Source organism: Morus notabilis, unplaced genomic scaffold, assembly GCF_000414095.1.
Source record: "Morus notabilis unplaced genomic scaffold, ASM41409v2 Scaffold315, whole genome shotgun sequence".
NCBI classification, from domain to species: domain Eukaryota; kingdom Viridiplantae; phylum Streptophyta; class Magnoliopsida; order Rosales; family Moraceae; genus Morus; species Morus notabilis.
The window spans coordinates 325,881-340,663 of NW_010360512.1; the positions used below are offsets into that span (position 1 = coordinate 325,881).

At 32.0% G+C, this 14,783-nt stretch overlaps 2 protein-coding genes across 3 annotated transcripts; both read left to right on the forward strand.

Moving 5' to 3' along the window:
• Positions 1-3,568: 3,568 nt before the first annotated feature.
• LOC21399489 (scarecrow-like protein 23) lies at positions 3,569-5,065 on the forward strand. Its single transcript, XM_010096558.1, has one exon. It carries the CDS (start codon positions 3,569-3,571, stop codon positions 5,063-5,065), a length of 1,497 nt encoding a protein of 498 aa, XP_010094860.1.
• Positions 5,066-6,012: 947 nt separating this feature from the next.
• On the forward strand, positions 6,013-8,944 carry LOC21399490 (transmembrane protein 18). Of its 2 annotated transcripts, XR_002902087.1 has the most exons (5): positions 6,013-6,267; positions 6,353-6,458; positions 8,124-8,272; positions 8,399-8,612; positions 8,805-8,944. XR_002902087.1 is itself a non-coding variant. In XM_024164607.1 (4 exons), the coding sequence occupies exons 1-4, from the start codon at positions 6,127-6,129 to the stop codon at positions 8,492-8,494; spliced, it is 492 nt and encodes a 163-aa protein (XP_024020375.1). In that variant the 5' UTR covers positions 6,013-6,126; the 3' UTR covers positions 8,495-8,787. The 2 variants fall into 2 exon arrangements, 1 of the variants encoding a protein (XP_024020375.1); XM_024164607.1 differs by lacking the exon at positions 8,805-8,944 and having other exon boundaries at positions 8,399-8,787.
• The last annotated feature ends 5,839 nt before the right edge of the window (positions 8,945-14,783 follow it).

The window sequence follows — 14,783 nt, forward strand, 5'->3', positions numbered from 1 at the left end:
CATTTTGGTCAATGATTATTAAAATGTCTCAGAACAATTCTTGATAATCAAATTTTCACAAATCAGTTATTTCATCTATCAAACTGTTAAAATCTCAATAGATCAAAGATACATGAGGACGTTGTTCAATTTTCGTTCTGATTTTAACAATCGAAAAGACAAAAGGGAATTACAACTGTTAATTAAAAGGAAATGGCAAATGCGTTTTTAAGTTGAGATTTTAATAGTAGGATAGATAGAATAATTAATTTGTGATAATTTGACAGATTGGAAACTCATTGTGAGACATCTTAAAAAGTTAGAGACTAAAATGAGATTTAACCTATAATTGAGAAACTGAATTCACTAATCTGTGTAAATTAGGAGAAGATCAATTTCAATTAGCAAATCATTTCTTGACAAATAGATTTTTTTTATGTATATAGAGTATCCTTGAAGAAGACATACTGTAAATGGGGTGATTCGCTGTACAATTTTATTAAGTAGAATGAGTAGTCTTACCATCTTACTAAATGCTCGTGGTAAAACTTTCCATGGATCGACACAAACTACCGATACCTAATGCAGTCTAAGTTATACATGAGAACATTTTTCTTATAGGAATTAAAGAATATTTTTACATGAAAAACCGCTTCTAATTAAGTTATTCTTGTATATACTATAGCTAGTAATATTGGTGTATATAACAGATAAAGTCATTGCATACACACGTTATAACTTACGTACATACATACAGCATTCTTCTTTATGTGTATATATATACATATACAAATATATATATGTATATATATGTATGTATGTATATATATATATATATATGCGCACGCATAGAATAGCCTAGAGTTGCCATATGTCAACCTTAAGGTATATCACGATGATCAGATATTAATAAAGATTTATATATATATATATATATATTGATGCATAGAGTGTAGAACCTTAGCTATCTGGGTATCTTGCATACTAAACTATACCATTATATATATATATATATATGTATATTATGTCCTCCTTAAACAAGACAAGATAAAGAACTTTGGCATATTCCTCTCTCTCTCTCTCTCTCTCTCTCTCTATATATATATATATTGTTGTTGTTGTGTTAATTTTCATAGACTCGGTCAATTTGTCTGTTTCCAAGAACCACGTCATTATTAATTTCCTGTGGGCGAGTGGATTCTAACCGCCCATGGTCCATGCATATATATCATATGTCATATATACGTTCATTTTGCTATCATCATGCATTACTTCTTTTTTAGCGGTGACTTAGATTTATTGTAGATTATTAACATTAGATAGTACGTATAATTAGTGAACCTCATCAAAGAGTGAATTGTTCCAATCGTATCAATATATTAAAAATAATAATACAAATAAAATAAGGAAAGAAAGAAAGGGGGAAAAAAAAGAAGGGAGGAACGAAAGGAAAATGCAGTAAAAGTACATATATAATTCTCTGGATGAATATTAGAAGAATCCACTTATAGAGTGTTATAATTCAAATTTATCACTTTTGTAAAAATGTAATGTTTAATTTTTAAATCAAAGTAATATAGGTGAATAACTAGGCTTAAAAATATATACAACTCTAATTTACAAATAATTATATAATATAAGTTAATTTTAAAATATATATGAAACAAAATTACTAGCTACAAAAAGTAGTGTAATAAACAAAAATAACATTAAATACAGAAGAATATACGAGAATATAACAATACCATGATTCATGTTCCTAATGTTCATACTAAACATTTCAGAGTACTCGATGGCTACTCTAAAGGTTTTATTTATTTTTTATTTTTTTATTTTTTGAATTCCAAAAGAGAGTACATTAATATTATTTCTGCCAAAGTTAAAGCTCTTCTTGCAAAACACACTAGAATTGATTCTTTGTAGGGATCAAATATGTCCAATAAGAGATCAAATTCTGCAAAAAGAAAAAGGAGCATATATATATTAATATATATTAACCAAAAGTCTATATATTAACAAATTTCCAGGCGATGTTTTCAAATCAAATTGAACTTGGTATTAACCAATCCCACAATAAACGTACTCACACCTAGTTGGTTATTTTCACTGGAAACTCATGATTTTGGTATCCAATTAATTGGACAGTCATTGTTTCCGTTCTAAATCAGATAGTATACTTCTAATACAGAAACAATAAAACATTACTAATTAAGGAAAACTCCTGGTTTCATGAAAAGTTCTATGTTTTATGCCATCTTGGTCCAATGATCCTAATGTAATTTTTATATATATTCTATATATATATGTGTGTATATATATCAAGTAAAGAAGTGATATTTTTAGATGGAAAGATGGTGCATTGGTGCTTAATACAACAACTCACAAGTAGAAGTTATAAGTGAAACTCACCTCCCGGTGAGTATTGGTGTCCAGCATACATGAAGATGAAGTACAATTTTCCAGACCATTGTTTTTTCTTTATTATGATTACTTATTAATGTTTTTCTGTCAACTTAATTTCTTCATTATTTAGTAATATAGGATCTACACTGATCAACAACTAATTTATGGACAATTGTATTTATCCACATCGTTTTTAAATATTTTTGCTATGTAGGATAATATATATGCTAGGAGTTAATATAAATTGAATTCATTACTATTGTGGTGTTGAGAACCAGGCCTAGCTAGATGCTCTATGTATCCTTTCCCTGGATAAGAATGTAGAAAAATAAACATGAATTTTCCTTTGTCAACCAAAGTTAAGGACAATAATTTTTCCCATGAGGTTAAGTTTCTTATTTCTTTCAAAGTTGGATTAAGACATCATATTGTATCTTTATATATATATATATATATATATATATATATAGAAATTACCTCATCCAATCAGAGTCAAAAGCATAAAAAAGTTCCTTACTTTGACAAATATATATGCCGGCGGAGGTTTGGTATCAAAGATGCCACTCCTCTTCCAAGCACAATAAATAGGAATAATATGATCTATATTAGATCATATTTAGGGAGGCATGAGAAAAACTTTAGCAAAAAAAAAAAAAAAAAATTATTTGTTATTAGACCATCTAGAAAGCAATATGTAATTGACAATATTTTGATCAGGTTCGCTACGTTTGAGATTCCCCACTTTTCCTTTCTGCTTCTTGTCTAATGCATGTGGCATCTTCTCATATAGCCTTACCGACTTACCAAAAGAAACAAAAGAGAAAATTCCATCTTTCAAACATTTCAAAACTTGGGTTTGCTATTGGACAAAACAATAAAAATCATGGAAATATCGATATGTAGGTATGTATGTATGTATGTTTTCTTCAACTATGACTTCGATTCTGAGAGAATAAAATGATACCCATCTTAAAATATCTCCTTCTCATGCATTGTGGAATAAAAACAACAAGAATATAGTAATAAAATATACATAAATAAGCGTTGGTGTTCAGATTATATTTTTTGCCTTTTCTCTTCCTTTCTCTTATTAATATTTGACTCAAAGGGGTTTCATGTTATCCGGTTATTTTGATAAATAGATACCTCTCTCTCTGTCTCTGTCTCTCTCTCTCTCTCTCCAGATATGGAAGCCATGGATGATGATCAAGAAAAGTTTTTGAATCTTAGCCTCGCAATTGTGGCAGATTCAGGTGGTCATGATCAGAGGAAAAGGAAGAGAAGAAGAATGGATAGTCTAAGCCCTATCGCTATGAGCATAAATAACAATTCATCATATGATCATGAAGCTTGTGAAGGGACGATATTTAGGCTTCTCCAAATGAGAGAACAAATGCTCAAACTAGATCACCATAAGAAGAAAATGCCAACATTTGAACAAGGAAATAATGACGGACTCCATTTGATCCATCTCCTCCTCATAACCGCCACCGCCATAGGCGAAAACGACACCGTCTCAGCCTTGGAGAATCTCAACGAGCTCTACAAAGGCGTCTCCTTGAACGGCGACTCAGTTCAAAGAGTTGTGGCCTATTTTGCCGACGGTCTGGCGGCGAGGCTCCTCACTCGAAAATCACCCTTTTTCGACATGATCATGAAGGAACCGACAACGGAGGAAGAGTTCTCGGCCTTCATTGATCTCTACAGGGTTTCTCCCTACTACCAATTCGCTCATTTCACCGCGAACCAAGCGATAATCGAGGCGTTCGAGAAGGAAGAGGAGAGTAACAACCGAGCTTTGCACGTGGTCGATTTCGATATCTCCTACGGATTTCAATGGCCTTCTCTTATGCAGTCTCTCTCTGAAAAGGCTACCGGCGGTAACCGGATATCTCTCCGGATAACCGGGTTCGGAAGAAGCCCCGAGGAGCTGCAGGAAACGGAGAACAGGCTCGTTAGCTTCTCCAAAGGGTTTCGGAATCTCTCTTTCGATTTCCAAGGTTTGTTAAGATCATCATCGTCAGGTAGTACTGGTAGTACTAATTCTAATAAGCAAAGAATCAAGAAAAGGAATAACGAAACAGTTGCGGCGAATTTAGTGTTCCATTTGAACACTTTCGAAAACAATTCAAAGATATCCGAGACATTAAAACTGGTGAATTCACTCAACCCTTCAATAGTGATCTTGGTTGAACAAGAAGACAGCAGAAGCGCTCGGAGTTTCTTGTCGAGATTCATGGAGTCTCTTCACTATTTCGCGGCGATGTTCGACTCCTTAGACGACTGTCTTCCGCTCGAGAGCGCCGAGAGATTGAGCATTGAGAAGAACCACCTTGGCAAACAGATCAAAACCATGTTGAATTATGATCATGACAATGATCATGATGATGGATCAGAAAATTGTCCAAAACATGAGAGATTTGAGACATGGAAAGAGAGAATGGAGAAGCATGGATTTGGAGGGGTTAGAATAAGCTCAAAATCCATGATACAAGCAAAGCTTCTTTTGAAAATGAGGACACATTATTATTCTCCAGTACTCCAGTTTGATGGGGATAATAGTAATATAAATATTGGTGGGGGTGGATTTAAAGTTTTTGAAAGAGATGAGGGAAGGGCTATTTCTTTAGGGTGGCAAAATAGGTATCTTCTTACAGCTTCTGTATGGCAATGTTCATCATGATATATAGTATACATGTGTGCAAGTACTGTTTTTCTCTAACTTAATATTCATTTTTGTTATAACTTCATATTCAATCTAATAATAATGAGATATCATATGAATGACTCTAATTGTTTGAATTTCTAATCCTCAAAATATGTATGCTATCTCTTTCACTTGATCTATGATCATATACATATATAGATATATTTTTTGCTCAAACAAGAAGTGCAAAAAAATATATAGACACATGAGATATGTAGACTAGCCATTTGGCATGCATATATGTGATATGTACACGTACTACGAATTAATTTTTTTTGCTAAAAAATGTTAGCACAATGAATATTTCCCAATTTCCAAAAGGACGTTACATATGACGAAAATAATTAACTGGTTTTGTCTTAAGCTTCTGAAAATCATTACAACAAATAAGCACTTCAATGACATTTAAAAAGTGCTGTGGAAATTAAAGTGTGAAATTGTTTACTACAATTTTTACATGTCATGATTTGTGTCGTAAATTCATTTTTCAGGAGATCAGAATTTTGTCTTAATACATGTTCAATTTTTTTAATGTAATTCTCAACTTTACAATATCAATTTTTGAATTAAAAAATAACTTATAACGCATACAAAATAATAAATATTATTAAGATTCCAAAGATGATGTTGATTTTGTCTTTGATGTTTGTGCCTTATGTTTTAGTTTTTAAGGGCATTTTAGATATTTTAAAATCAAAACGGAGTGCAATCGAAAAAAAACGTGAACTGATGTATTAAATAAAATTTGATGTTAGATATTTGATGAGATAAAAAATCTGAGTTTATACTTTTCCAATATACATTTAAAAAAAAAAAAAAGATACATAAAGATAAATAAAAAAAAGATGGGATTAGATCGCAACTTCATAAGAAGTTCGGGGACGAATTTAGCAAAGTGCCCTTTAGTTTTAAATCACGTCCGACTCGAGAAGTCGCTTGAAAGTACCCTCACTTACTGAACAAATCATTCCATTCCCTTTCTCTCTTTTCTCGGCACTTTTGCAAACAGAGAGTTTGGATCTGAGGCGCAAGCAACCATGGAAGACCTGAGATCCGCAATGGAAGACCACATCGACCAAATGTCTGATCTTCTCCAGAAATTCTCCGCCGAACTCCGCTCCGGTGTCCGACCTGCTTACGACAATTTCATCGGTTTCTTCCACGCCATCGACTGGAAGGTAACGCTCAACTCTTCCTTTCTCTTCTCTGTTTGTTTGGCTGCCGAGAAAACTGAACCAAAATCTTACGCTTACTCTTTTCCAGGAACCTTGGCTTATTGGCTTGCTGGGATTCCATTTCCTGTTGCTGCTAATAACCGTTTCTTCGAGGAAGAATCTCAACTTCCAAATGGTTTTGTTCCTTTTGGCATGTAAGTTTTTCTCGATTATTCTTTTCTTCTTCTCATAGGGCTTTTATATATATATATATATATATGCGTTAATTAGATTTCCTTAACTTGTTCAAATTTAGGGGCAAAGTAAGAAATTAGGGTCTGCAGCTTACCATTCATTGTAGAACGTCTGAATTTAGTTAAATTTTATGATCTTAGAGATTACGTTCAATGCATAAATGAGGAAGAAAATCTTTCTTTTCTTTCTGTTGTTTTTAGACCAGGATATCAAATTTATTCTCTTTCTTAATGGTCTGCCAGTTTTCTATGGAAATTCTGTTCAAATTTTCATTATGTTGGTTTAAATTTAGCGATAACTCTTTGTGGAATGTAATCCGATTCTCGATTCCGCATGCCTTGCACACATTTCGTAGTGTTTTCTTATCAGATGATTTGTTCTTATTAATATTATTATTTTTCCTGGATTACCGGTTGCAAGGGATATTTATCATCTTAGTGTTGTATTAGATCACTATGTTGAATTACAGTTATTCAGGGTCTGTTTGGTTCACGCATTCAAGTCAGTGATTCTGATTTATTGGCATGAACTTTGTGAAAGAAGAATTTTTTGAATTCAAAATCTTTGTGTGATGAAAAACAATGTAGCAAAATCAGAATCAGAGGTTTGAATGCATCTCCCAAACACCCCCTCATTGTTTGTTAAGGTCAGCCAACTATGGAAATTATGTGATTCTGTCTAAAGTTGCTTTGAGATAGGAACGTTAATTACAGCCTTGTGGGTGATTTATTTGGATCTGCTCTGTAATGTATACCATTAGGAAGTTGAGCATTGCTCATCTTGGAGTTAAAATTACCTAATAAGTTTTTTGTGTTAGAAAATAAGGCAAATATGGATGACACTTTAGAAGCCTTTACTGCTAAGGGAACAACAAAGAAAACAAACTGTTGTTAAGGGTTCGTTTGTGAATTAATTTCTGAAAAGAGAAGTTTACGCAGGTTCAGATAGATCATTGGAAAAGTGGGTCCTTTTGAATTTGTAGTTGGTCACAAAAAAAAAGGGGGGTGGACGCAGCTAGATGTTTTCGGATACACATCAGTAGTTGGTGTATTGAAATTTTGGCAGGGGAAAAAAAAATAAGGAGAGCAACTGGATGGGCTAATTAATGTTGCAAGTTGATAGTGGATGGCTCTGACTAGACGTAGAGAGATAGATGTGAGGATGAGAGATTAGATAGGTAGATGGTGCAAGTTAGCGATGATTGGAGGGACACGGTGGGTTCTGTCTAAGTCAGGGCTATACAATGCGAATTTTGAATTATATTTGAATGCTCGAAGGGTATGTTGGTTCTATCCTTCATAGTCTGACATATAGGCTCAGGGATTTTTTTAATCCATCTACTAGACTAGTCAACTCTCATATTGCGACACATGATCTTTTTGGGCCTATAAGGGACCATGTTTGCCGGGCTAGTGTTGGGGGGTATCTTGTTCCTACTCCTATTGCAGCAACAAGCACTTGGATTAGGAATATGTATGCAACCAGACTTGTATGGATTGTTGAGGAAACATTAATATATCTGTTGATTTATTGTCTTACTGCGAATACAGATTTTCCTATTTCATATACTACTTATCGATGTCCTTCTGGATATTTCTTCTTATCTGGGCAGTAATGTTTTGCAGTGGCTGGTGTATATCTTGCTGAGAGGCTCAATAGTCTCCTGGGCAAGAACTGGAAGAGCTTCGCTAGCCAGAATTACTTTGATCCAAATGGACTTTTTCTCTCAGTTCTCTGGTCTGGGCCTCTCCTCTTCATAGCAATTATAATTTTGGTGAGCGTTAGCCATCTCTCGTTATCATCTGTCCTTTGCCTCATCTTTCCAACGTTTCTCCAACTAGGACCATTTTTCACATGCTCTTAGAAAAAGAAATTGAAGAAATACTTATTTTCTCTGCAGATCAACACGCTCTTTTCCTTGTGTCACCTGATTGTTAGATGGAAGAAAGCGGAGCTTAGACACCGAGCAAGGCTCGCTCGTAATAAGCAAGATTAGCGTTCTATATTGGCTTGCTAAATTGTTGACTTATCAGTTCAGGCGTTTTCTTCCTTCTGAGGCCTAATGTTATACTTCATAAATCTTGTTCGCGGTTATTTTTCAGATGCAGTACAGGGTAAACCTTTCCCTTGAAAAATTTTGAATTTTGTAGTTATCAACCCTTGTACGCCATGATGTTTTATGTAATTTTGTTTTCTTTATGGCATTTTACTTGTTGATCATAATCTTTGTAAAATATTGGCGTTTGTTATTTATTTTCTATTTTTTGATATTTTCCCAATTACGCACTTCTATGCTGTTGTAACAGGTAATATGCATGGAATTGCACATATAGGTCTGTGAAAGAATGCGATGAGTGGCTTGGCTTTGGTTATATTCACGTTGACCTCCATCTTTTATGTCTACAATTACAAATCCAATCCCCATCATTGCTTTTAAGGAGAGAAAAACTGGTGGAATTTTATTTACTGTTCTTGTCTTGAGTTTATATGAAAATTTGAATTGAAAAGTATTTATATAAGAGAAAAAATTGTAGTTAAAAAGTTGAATTTGAATTTTTGTGAGAAAATATTATAGCGTAAAGTTTGAGTTATGATTCGAATTGTAAAATAATTTGACAACGTGTTATGTAATTTTGTTTTCTTTATAGCATTTTATTTCGTGATATTATCAATCAGCATTGTAGTTCAAAGGGTCCATTGTATTGTACTTTCTATGGTTGCAAGGACAAGTTTCCGTTAAAGCAAAAGAAAATATAATTAAATAGAAGACTGTATCTTGTTTAAATTAGGCTGGGTACCACTATGAAGTCTGGTTATTCACCTTACTTTTATTAGGTGTAAATTAGACTTTAATTTATTCACCAAAAAAAAGTAAAAGTGTTATTCCTCTAATCAGTATTGTAAGTGGCATGTTTCCTTTTTTTTTGTTTTTGCAATTTAAGGACATAATGTTATTTAATCAAACTTTCGATCCTAAATAAAAGTAGGTATGTTTCTGTAGTTATCCTTAAGAAAAACGGTTATTATGTTAATTTTTGGAACTTTTCACTTTATTAGGAATATTAACATTGAGGTCTCTCTCTAATTATCATATGTTTGGATGAATTAAATATCATATATATATATGTGTGTGTGTGTGTGTATTTTCACAAAACAAAATGATTTTTTTTCTCTTTTCAAAATTATACTCTGTATTTTGAGGTTATCAAATGACCATATCTTTTATTTTGTTCTCGGCCAATGATAAATTTTTATCATAAAAAAACCTAAACATATTTAAAGAAAAAAATATTAAAAATAAAGATAAAATAAAAATTTTAAAATGTTACATTTATTTAGGTTAATTTTTTAGTCAAAATTTATCTTTGATCGAAAAAATAAAGTTTTTAGCATGAATTTGAAATCTAAAAAGGTATCAATTTGATATAATACATAGTATAAATTATGGCCATTGGTGCAATTCCACGGGGTAGTAAAGTGGAATCTCATTCAAAAAAGAGTGGTCTAACATATTACTGCTTTACACCGGCCATAGCCGGTTTTGTGTAAAAATTGAGTGGATGCTTAGTTTATAAATATAGAATTATGATTCAGAATCATTTTTTGTTTACGTGTATTTTTTGTAAGAAAAAATATTATAACGAGTCACGAACTATAATTCGAATTATGACACGAATCTTCATCCCAAACACCATCTGAATTAGCTGAACACATTTCTAGAAAACTATTTTTGTAATATATTATGTCAAGTCAGGTTATAATTGTCATTCTGCACAATATAATATAATATATTTGCAAGCTTTAGGAAGATTCAGGTAAATTTGTCAACTAAATTAGTACAAAAAGTTAGGCCTCAGTCATTTTACCAATTCGAATTTAGAATTCGAGTTTTGTTACAGTAAAAAGCTCTAAAAAACAGTCACATTTAATTTTTTTACTACAGTAAAAAACTCTCACATAAAGTCACATATTAATTTAAATTAAAAACTCGAATCAACGAACTAAACGGACCCTTAATATTGTCCTCACCTTGACACAAGCGCTTGTAATATGGAAACGTTTGAATGTAACGTGTTAATTGTCGAATGTAACCTAGCATTTAATGTGTTTAGCTACCGAAACATACAATATGATGCCCAAGGAATATGAATGTCGAATTTTATTTGCTTAGTGCGTAAGAAACGACATAAATTAATGGGTTATTGGAATGAGTTTGTCGTATTTTTTGTTTTGTTTTGTTTTTGCATTGTCTCATGATTTTAATTTTTTTTTATGATTTCTAGTGCTGGTAGCGAGAGTATTTCATAAAATTGGATTGGTTATCGGTCGAAAACCACGAGTTAGCGGTTAGTAACTTTATAATGATGTCGTCGACAACGTGAATTTACTGGTGAATCCGCTGGCTGCTAGTGTCAAGCTGGATTTACTTGTAAATCCTGAATTCACTAGTTGCGGTGTTGTTGGCTCTAAAATTTTATTAAATTAATTAATAATGATTTTGATGATAACAAATATAATGATTAATAATTTGCTAACTTTTTTTTTGAGTTTGTTTTAAACTTAAATTGTTCAAGATTACAGATTACTTAAGAAAAATTGAAAAAATATCAAAAAGTGCTTTCAAATTCACACCTTAGAAATGAAAAAAAAAATGAAATTTGAAGATGGATTTTAGAGTTTGAAAAAATAATGTACAAGACTTGCCTATATAGGTTAATTTCTACAAGTTCAATCTTGTATTTGATTTTTGAACACTTAACAAAAACTGCCTCATTACTTTGGCTCGAAGTTTCTCATTAAAAACTGTTTTGAAACCCTTTTGAGCGACAACTTCTTATCTTAATGATTTTTAAAAATTATGAAAAACCAAGAACTGTTTTATAAGAGTAAAAAGAGGTTTTTGTCAAAAAAAAAAAAAAAAAAAAAAAAAAAAAAAAAAAAAAAATTTTTTTAAAAAAAAAAAAAAAAAAAAAAAAAAAAAAAAAAACTAATTTGTAAGCTATTCTAAAGGTCAACTTTGTTGGTTGCGTTTTGATCATCCAATTAAACCGGACGTGTTAAATGAGTAGTTGAAACTAACCGCTACACACGAGCGTAAACGACTTTTTTTGAGCTTTTTGGTTCTTAACGGATATTTTCATGTCTAGAACTGTTGTTTAAAATTTTCTAAAAGATCTATAGTATCTAAATATGGCTGAACTCAAATTGCATTGATTTCTCTATTATTGAGCATTTATTACACTCTTGAGCCACACTTGAGACTATTTTTTGCTTCAATAAAAAACATCTCTTAGTGTCTTACTTGTATTCTAGTAAGTTAAGGAATAACCTTTTGAAAAATTAAACTTTCAATTTCATTATCCCACAGGAGTTGAGATAATATGTAGCAATTTTTGAGATAACAAATGCCAATGATATAGATTTACCAACAAATTCGGTAAATATAGTATTTAAAAGATAAATAAATCTAAATAAATATTGTATTTACAAGTAAATACGCAATTTAATAGTCACAAGATTAAAAATAATTAAGTATTTACGTGTAAATACATGGTTTGCAAGATACAAAATTGAAAATAATTAAATATTTGTGTAAATATCGAATTTACCATATAAATAAATAATAAAAAAATGACAAATAAATGATTTATCGGTAAATCTTAGATTTATCAAGTACCGATACTGATGACTGAATTTATAAGTAAATATGGTGTTTGCCTGATCCTCAGTGCCTAGGATCAATTTTTTGAGTAAATAAAATATTTACTGACGACAACTAGGTTTTTGGGTAAATTGTTGCCGACGACCGAATTAACTACTAGTCATCAGTCATCGGCATTTGGTCACGGTGGACCTGAGTAGAGAGAGAAAGGTGAGAAAGAGCAAGAATTAAGGGTATTTTTAATTTATTAATAGTATTAAAAATCGAGAAAAGTAGGTAAATGACTTTTTTTTAACTATCTTTTTAAATAAATGCCGAACTTTTTATTTTTTAAATAAATGACCAAATTTTTTTTTTTATATTCGCAAAATGACATTTTTTCAATAGTCAATCAATAATTGACCGACAGTTAATCAGTGATTGACCTACTAATTATTAGAATTTATCAATAATTTATCATTAATAAACATGTAATTTGTTGATTGAAATTGATTAGTTACTAATTGATTTTGACTAATTATTAACTAATATTCATTAATAATAAAAAATCAACGAGTTAATCAGTAATAAATTTAAGTCAATCAATGATTGAGCGCTAATCAATCAGTGATTGACCGCTAGTCCATCAGTAATGGACTACTAAGTCAATTAGTGATTGAGTTTTTAGTTAATGAAAGAAACAACCATCAGTAATGGACTACTAAGTCAATTAGTGATTGAGTTTTTAGTTAATGAAAGAAACAACCGTTTTGCTAATTTTACAAAACTTTGGCTTTTTAAAAAAAAAAATCTTAAAAAAGATCATTTATCTCTACATCCCATAAAAATCTAACATATTAAATTCTACTATTTATTTTTTAAAAAAACAAATGATTATTTACTGGCCAACATCTCAAATATGTTATTTCACTCATTCTCTTAATCTCAAAATATATCAAAATCTTAAGTAAAGCAAAAGGTTGCACGGAGGACAGAGAAGCAAGCAATATAATTTTTTTTTATATTATCATTTTTGAAAAAACTTTTATTCACGATTGCTTTTACTTAGAGCTGAAAATTTGGGCCGCCCGGCCCGGCTCGGCCCAGGCCCGGCGGCCCGAAAGGATAGTTCAGGCCGGCCGGGCCGGCCCCTAAATAATTTTATATAGGCCCAGCCCGGCCCTAAGGCCCGACGGACCGAGGGGCGGGCCGGGCCAGCCCGAATCGGCCTGTCCCGAGCATGATTTATAAAATATTAAAAAAAATATAACGAAATTTATAATAAATAGTGAATATTGTAAAATTTTAATGAAATAAGACTTTATTTATGTATTTATAACTGCATCATTAAAAACCTTACCAAGAAAAACCCATTGGGATAAAACCTTGGTAAGAAAAAAAGAGTGCAGTATTATTTTTACAGTTACAATTTATATTAAGAAACAAAAATATCTAACTGCCTGCTACACTACTCCCCGCATCAGAAGTGTCATCGTCAATGTATAAGTTTTAAAATTGATCCATTAAATCCTTGTCTTCGGCTGTGTGTTGCATTCGCAAAGAAGCATTTTCCCAATCTTTTAGACATATTAGCACCTCAACCATTTCTGAAGTCAACGAAGTCCTTCGTTCTTCAATTATCCTCCCAGCTGTGCTAAAGGCAGATTCTGAAGACACCGTTGATACTGGAATAGTCAAGATATCACGTGCTAATATTGAAAGTATTGAAAATCTTACACCTTGTAGCCTCCACCATGCCAAAATTTTGAAATTGTCATAATTATCAGCACCATCTATCACCGAGAATTCTGTCTCAAGGTATCTGTTGAGCTCCCTATATTGTGTCGTCGTTGGTGTTGATAGTGGTGGCATGACACTCGGAGTCGCAGTTGATGATGAACTAGAGCCACCACGATGAGAAGATATAAAATTCCAAAACTTCTTTTTTGAGCGGGCCGGCTGATCTTGTTGCGTTTGTTGAGTTCTCAAGTTACCGAACTTGTTCTCATAAATTACATAAATTGCAAATAACTTCTCACGTGTGTTAACAACCTGTGAAGTATAATCTATGTCCAACTGGCCACCGATATGAGAAAGAACATTTCCAAGACCGGATAATTTTACTCTAGGATCCAAAATAATTGCTAAACAATACAACAGAGGAATTTCAGACCAATATTTCCTAAACTTTACTTCCATTTTTTCTACTATCGGTTTAAATAACATATCATTTCTATACATTTCAAATAAGTCTGTAATCTCACAAATTTGATGCAACATTAATGGAGAAGTAGGATAATAAATACCAGATAATAAAACAGTAGAATCATAAAAAACTTCCAAAAAATACACAAATCGTTCGCAAATAAACCAATCATTTTCCTGCAACATTGTTTTGCCCATTTTTGTATTGAAAAAAATAGTGATAATATTTTTATATGGCAAAGTATTCTTCAACATCATATATGTTGAATTCCACCTAACAGGCATGTGAAGACTAAACTTTCTAGGCTTCATACCTTCTGCTTTACAATACCTCTTAAACTCAGCAATACGGGGGTTTGAATTATGAATTCAAGAAATGGCATTTCGAATATTATCAATTGTAGAACTTACCATATGCATACATGATTTGACAATGAGG

Coding starts and splice junctions, on each gene's coding strand:
- LOC21399489 (XM_010096558.1), top strand. CDS start 3,569: ATGGAAGCCATGGATGATGATCAAGAAAAGTTTTTGAATCTTAGCCTC.
- LOC21399490 (XM_024164607.1), top strand. CDS start 6,127: ATGGAAGACCTGAGATCCGCAATGGAAGACCACATCGACCAAATGTCT. Junction 6,268..6,352: donor TCCACGCCATCGACTGGAAG/GTAACGCTCAAC, acceptor ACTCTTTTCCAG/GAACCTTGGCTTATTGGCTT. Junction 6,459..8,123: donor GGTTTTGTTCCTTTTGGCAT/GTAAGTTTTTCT, acceptor AATGTTTTGCAG/TGGCTGGTGTATATCTTGCT.